Source organism: Gavialis gangeticus, unplaced genomic scaffold, assembly GCF_001723915.1.
Source record: "Gavialis gangeticus isolate Ggan-Ray unplaced genomic scaffold, GavGan_comp1, whole genome shotgun sequence".
NCBI lineage: Eukaryota > Metazoa > Chordata > Crocodylia > Gavialidae > Gavialis > Gavialis gangeticus.
In genome coordinates, this window is record NW_017729025.1 from 17,027,889 (window position 1) to 17,034,789 (window position 6,901).

At 42.1% G+C, this 6,901-nt stretch overlaps 1 protein-coding gene across 1 annotated transcript in view; it reads left to right on the forward strand.

The window, feature by feature from the left end:
- The window catches only part of SYNE2 (spectrin repeat containing nuclear envelope protein 2), a 352,391-nt gene that overhangs the window by 259,480 nt on the left and 86,010 nt on the right, over nucleotides 1–6,901 (forward strand). Inside the window, exons 92-97 of the mRNA XM_019518445.1 lie at nucleotides 156–335; nucleotides 2,058–2,186; nucleotides 2,578–2,732; nucleotides 3,052–3,199; nucleotides 3,754–3,848; nucleotides 5,569–5,803. Of these exons, the coding sequence (XP_019373990.1) occupies nucleotides 156–335; nucleotides 2,058–2,186; nucleotides 2,578–2,732; nucleotides 3,052–3,199; nucleotides 3,754–3,848; nucleotides 5,569–5,803 (942 nt within the window). The remainder of the gene's footprint in view (nucleotides 1–155; nucleotides 336–2,057; nucleotides 2,187–2,577; nucleotides 2,733–3,051; nucleotides 3,200–3,753; nucleotides 3,849–5,568; nucleotides 5,804–6,901) is intronic.

Here is a 6,901-nt window from a genome sequence, read left to right on the forward strand (position 1 = left end):
GCACAGTATTATTAGGCTACAATGCCTTTAGCATCTCGTGTTGACATGCCCAGTGTGCATCAACAGAAGAGGTTTAGTTATAGCAGTAAAGGATGCCAAATGAATAAAGTGCACCAACAGAAGCCTGACTTTGTATTCTTGATCCTTCTCTTTAGAAGTTGCAGCATGGCCTTCAAACCCTGAAGGGAAGCCGCCTCCAGATTTCTGAGATGTCAGAGCAGATAACACTGCAAGCTGATGTAGTTGCACAAGAAGCTGTTTCAGAGAAGCTGCAGCCTCTTCAAAGGATAACGTATTTGGAAAAGATGTTGCAGATGAAATCAAATGAATTTGAGGTACTTCTTTGTGTATTAGATTAGCTCTTGATACAGTTTAAATCTTCAACAACATCCTGTTGTTCCGGACATCCAATTTGAATTAAGTAGAAACATGAATGGATAGTGCCAGCTGAGTTAAGAAACAGTAAGCCATCCTGGGTAAGCAGGTAAGGAAAAGGTCAGCCTCTCATTTCATGCTTGCCACCTGTTTGTCCACCATCCCGTGCTATATGCTTGTAAACCAGACCACTAATGTGCCAATGGAACATTTTAGGACTGAAGCTGGTTAGATAGTGGTTTTCCTGTCTTGTGGACATTTTAGCAATTTCATAAACTTTTTTCTGTTCAGCCTTGGGACTAACTTGAGACCTTTCAATGTGTTTTGTTAAAAATGAGACAGATCCACCTCAGAATAGCCAATAGCCTGGGCACTGAGGGTTTTCCTTGAGATGTGAAAGACCTGGATTCAAATCTCTGCCCTTAAACAGGTAGAACAGGCCTCCCATATTAAAAGTGTACGTGCTAGCCCAGGGGGTTTCAACCTTTTTTAGTAAGTGTACCTCTGGCATCCAGATGTGGGGGAGTGGAGGCAGCATGGGATGGTGGATGATGGCTGCAGTCACCGCCACATGCAAACTCCCCCCCACTCGTCCCATCTGACCAGCTGGGTGGTGCCTGGGTGGCCCACAGAGGGGTGCTGCTGCCCTTGCTCTGCCTCAGCCCTGCTCCTGGGAGGTGGCGGTGCAGGCTAGCAGGTGTTGGTGCTCCATCCCCACCTGCCCACGTGTACCCCCTGGGGCCTTCCCAAGTACCCCCAGGGGTACGTGTACCCCTAGTTGACAACCCCTGTGCTAGCGACTGGACCAACGTAGTCACGGTGAATATCTCTTCCTGATCAGAGGGAAGTTCCATCATGGACTTGAGAAACTTTCCCCACAAAAGCTTTGTCAAAACTATCTTCCTGTGAAAAGTTTTGGTCTTGATGATTTGGCATTTTCCAGTGGAACACCATTTTGTTAAATAGTTTCCAACAAGCTCTACTTCATCTCAGCTTCATGTCTGGAAGCCAGGTTTCTTTCTGGGGAAGAGAGGTTCTTTTTGATTTGTATATGTGGCTCTACCACTTTTGCAAAATTGCTACGTGTCATTTCTCATCAGTCATTTTCTCTTGTGTATTTTTGTTGCTTTATCAAAAAGTCATTTGTTTGTAATTCTTGCCATTCATTCCCTACAGAACTATGATTTCACTGCTCTCAGCCAAGGGGTAAAACAACACCCAGTTTCTCCCAACCCTGGAGATGGGAAACAAAGGGGAAAAAAAGGAGTTTCCCAGTGCTCATACTTTTTCCCTCTCAAAAGATCAGTGGGATCCCAGTCTCAATGTTCCTTCCTTGAGTTGGAGCAATAGAGGAGTATCCATCACCCACATTAACTCCCATAGACCCTATATAGAAACAGATTGGACCAAACTCTGCATATGGTAGATCAGGGAGTGAGGACCCAGATCAGGGAGTGAGGGAATGGTCTATGACCATTTCAGTGAGCTTCCTGTCCCTTCTGACCAGTTATGTCCTGGCTCCCTGATTTTTACCCCAAACTGTGCCATTCCTCGAAGCAGACCTTTGCGTAGATGACCCATGTTTTTCCCTGTTCCTTCAAGATCAGTGTGGATCTCCCAGGATTTGTTGCTCTTCTGCTCAAATATGTATTATTAACCTGCTTATAATCTCTCATCCCTAGTTCAATCTTTTGCAACTGGAGGATTTCAAGAATTGTTTGGAAACACTGGAAAGTCGTATTAAGAAACCCGTAGAAACTTTGGATAAGTTGTACCTACACAAGAAAGAGGAAAACTCTGAATTGCTCATGGTACACTCAAATATTGCAACTCTAAGATAAATAATGGTTAAGTGTGATAGGTTACAAGAAGGATTTGGGGTTGACATCCTTCCCTTTTTCCAAAACAGTCCATGAAGTTTGAGTATCTTCTGTTCCCATGAGTGGCCTGTCCTGCGTTTTGCTCAGGCCGTTGTACAAAGGAAGCTTGCAAGTGCCAGTTCTCCAAGCTTCCATTCCCTGCATTAGAACAGTGCATGCATGGGGTGATATGGTCTAATCTGGGAATATCCTGCAACCTTCTCTGCCTGTATATAAAGCAATGATTTCATTGTACTCCTAATATTATAAAAATCACATTTTTATATTTCCTGGAAATGGGAAAAAGTAATAACTTGCATCTATTTTAATCCATTGTTTGCAGAGCCAATTATTGGAGCTAGCTGCACTTTCTCCCGAAATAGAAAACCTGAATGAAGTGAGTTTCAAGCTACCACTTAGCGATTTTGCCATGAAGAAACTACAGGGTTTGACCCGGCTGTGGGGCCAGAAGACAGCAACAGCCCTAGAGCGCTGCAGGTAGGGAACACAAAATAATTATCAGCTATTTCACCTTCCAGGAAGAAAGTTTTAGAAAAACATTTTATACAAGTAGCTCCACAGATTTTTGAGGAAGCATTCATTTCCAGACTAATTCCTGCAGCTTAAACTAGTAACAACAAATTATAGTATCTTTATGTATATTGTTTATTTGGAGCAAAAGTTTGTGGCTTTATATGCCTTTGTCCAGAAACTGGCACAATGGGACTGTGATCATAATTGAGCCCTTTGTTAGAGCATAAACACTTGTTACTAGAAAACGTACAATAAAATAGCTCCTCGATTCCTCTTTCCACAGTGAAGTCGAGGGAATACAATCTGATGAAAAGAATTTTCATCAGAAATATGAGAACTGGAGAAAATTTCAAGAGAAGATGAAAGAGTGTTTGCAAGCAAATATTCCGGGTAGATTTGATGACCTTCAGGAGCATCAGAGAATATATGAGGTAATAATATGGCTCTTCCCATTTCCTAAATAACTGTATAAAATTAATTATTAATTCTTCTCAGTGGGATTATTTGGAGAGAAAAGTACTACTCAGCGTGATTAAGAATGGCAGAGTCAAGGTCATTATTCACTAGCTAAAGTTTAATGCAATGCAAGGAATGCGATTCTCATTAAGGAGTTCAACATGCTTCAGGCTTGCTGTGGTACATAGCCCCTGATTTGTCCAAGTACCAAATATGAATATGCCTGTTGAACTATAAAACTGCTCTCTAAGCCATGCAGAGTACCCAGAAGTTTGGACAAAACCTGACTTGAATCTAGACAGCCATGCTTGCCCATTTTACAACAGTAATGTTTGAAAATAATGCATCTTGCGTATCGCGGTTGAAAGTGCTGTATTTTACAGCAGCATTTGAGAGTGCTGCATTTATTTACACGTAAAATATTCGCACTGATGTTCTGATAGGAGGAGTCACAATTTTTCAGCAGCCGAAGTTGTTTAAATGTCTGTCAGGAAATGAACATACGCTCTTGTTCTTCCACCATTTTTAGAAGCTGCAAGCGGAAATTTCTGTAAATCAGCAAATATTTAATCCCATCATATCCAAAGTGCTTCTCTTCCTGGAGTCGGAAGAAGCAGAAAAAAGGTAATCATTTTTTTTTTTTTTCCTCAGATCTTCCAGGAAACAGGGCTGGTGATACAGGAGGTTGCATCCTTCCCCTGAGTCAATATTGAATAAATGCCCCTCAAGCTTTAAAAGAGACTTTAAACCCTGCTTCTAGCTATACATGCATTAAAGATGTCCCCATGCATTTTGCAAGCAGGGAGAAGAACACTGGTGGTCTGACCTAAATCCATTTTAAGTGGTAACTGTATGTTCTGCACCCCAAATATAATTCTACCTGTAGTTTCTGCTTAGACAAAATATTCTTTACTGTCTGCCTTAATCTGTTGTCTTGTGTTACTGTACCCTGTTATAGCAGGTAAGTTGACAGGGGAAGAGGTTGTAAAAGCCTGTGCAGCAGTAAGGTGAGAGAGCACTTAAGAAGGTCACCTGTCTACAGAGCTTGCTGACTACCCATGTCCATCATCTAATCTTTTTAAATCCAACACAAAACTAATTGGGTAATGAAGAACTAAATTGGTTATTGGCCAGGTTGGTTATTGCTACTAACTACATCTCTGAAATTGCACTAATATATCCTGTGGTTTTAAGTGCAACCCCATCTTCCATAAAGAACAGACACATGACAGGTGTTTAGCCTTCCCCTATTTCCTCTTTTACTGAGGCATCATCCAAGAATTATGCTAGTTGAATCCATGTTTTACTTGGCTTAGGCCCTGTAGACTAGGAAAAAACATGTTACATATCAAGTTAGAGAAAAAATATAAGATCAACAAAATGGTTTGAATAGATTCAGCAAAACATCACTTTTTTTTGTATTGCAGACAGGTTCTAAACTTGTTTTTTTGGGGCTCACTACAGCTCTAGAGCAGTGGTTCTCAACCAGGGTGCTGCAAGATCTTTTTAAGGTATTGCATGATATTAACACTGTTAAGTGTGCAAACAACCTACATATGCTTCACAAGATAAGCCCAGAGATTTAAAATAGGAATCGATGGCATCAAAAACATTCTGACCTGTTGTGGTCTTTCTGAGTTCTGTGCAGCAGAAGAATTACTCTTTTGTTTTCACTGTCAAAAAATGAATTAAAACGAAGAGTTGGCATCTTGTGAGGGGTGCCTTGAATTACTGCTCTAGAGGCTTGAGTTTGAACCCTACTTCAGGCTTATGTGGATAAAAGCTTTGCCCAAATGACCCAGCTTTAATTAGGGCACATGGCCATTCAGGATGGAGAGATAAAGGTTATTAGACATGATGTTACCAATTGAGTTCCTCATGTGCTGTTGTCTATAAAAAATGGTGTTTATTAACCATGCTACCCCAATGGGCTGATAGGCTTCAGCAGACTTTAGGTTTGACATTTTTGGGTGCTGGGATCTAAGTCTCACCTTCCCTGTTACATAGTAGTGAAGGGGTTGCATGTATACCCTGGTTAAAGCACAATAGAGATTGTCATTTTGCAAGAGGGGCAGAAATCTATTACTACAAGTATTGACTTCCATCTGCTTTGAGCTTGCGTTTGTCACAGTTTGCTTCAGAGGGAATTGAACTCTGTGTTGCTGTGTGGAGCAGCAGGAAGAATTCTCCTCTGTTCTTGTACCACATTATAGTTTTGTGTCATAAGTTTTGATGCCAAGAGCTCGTAATGCCCTGTTTTGTTTTGCAAACTGCTGGAAGACAACCTTAGGAGAAAGATGTTGATGTGTCATATTAACACTCTCCAAAATGTTTTCCTCTTCAGAACAGAGTTTGTCTCCAAACTTTCCTTGTTGAAGGAGGAATGGCAGAGTGACATCCGGATGGTTCAGCAAAAGAAAAATGAGATTGATGGACGAGTGAAGCAGTGGCAGCACTTCAGGGTTTCTCTACAGAATCTCTCAAAATTTCTTACTGATACAAATAACTTCATAACTGCTGTGAAGTGCCAAAGCAGCTATAGCCTTTACCATCTACGGAATTTGATTCACAATTTCAAGGTCATTGTTTTATTGCTTATAACCAAATGAGACAGTCCTGTTTTTAAGACCTGAAATAACACTTCTCCAGTAAAATGAAAGAATTATAAAAGCAAGCACTTTGAGAAAAAAACAAGTGTCTGATATCTTTTTTTTTTTAAATATAGTATAGGCAAGGCCACAATAGATGTTATTGCAAAGGAGAAGTCTCTTCCTGAATGCTGTTTTTAATGGTTAGTTTATGACATGTAGCTATATGGGTTTATGTAGCCCTTATCAAAGATGCTTCCTATGTAATATAACTACGTATATGTATCCTCTCCTAAATTATATGTCTAAACTTTTTTGGAATCATACTAAAATTTGGCCTTAGTGATGTTTCATGGCAATGAGTTCTACAGGGGGTGAAAGACATCTTGTTCAAGCTCGCAGATGACACTAAGGTGTGGCAAGAAGTGAGCACGTTAGAAGGGAGGGACAGGCTACGACTAGATCTGAACAGGTTATAGGGGTGGGCGAATGAGAATAGGACGGGTGTCAATACTGACAAGTGCAAGGTGCTGCACCTGGAGAGGAAGAACCAGCCCCATACCTACAGGCTGGGGAATCCCCTTCTTGTCAGTGCAGAGGCAGAAAAGGATCTTGGAGTCCTCACTGATGCCAAGATGAACATGGGCCGGCAGTGTGGGGACGCAGTCAGGAAGGCCAACCGCACCTTGTCATGCATCCACAGATGCATCTCGAGCAGGTCCAAGGAGGTGATCCTCCCCCTCTATGCGGCACTGGTCAGGCCACAGCTGGAGTACTGCGTCCAGTTCTGGGTGCTGCACTTCAAGTGGGATGTGGACAACATGAAGAGGGTCCAGAGGAGGCCACTCACATGATCAAGGGTCAGCAGGGCAGGCCCTACGAAAAGAGGCTACGGGACCTGAACCTGTTCAGCCTCCACAAGAGAAGGCTGAGGGGAGATCTAGTGGCCTGTTACAAACTAGTCAGAGGGGACCAGCAGGCATTGGGGGAGTCCCTGTTCCCCCGTGCACTGCCAGGAGTGACCAGGAATAACGGTCACAAGCTGGCAGAGGGTAGATTTAGGCTAGATATCAGGAGGCGCTACTTCAC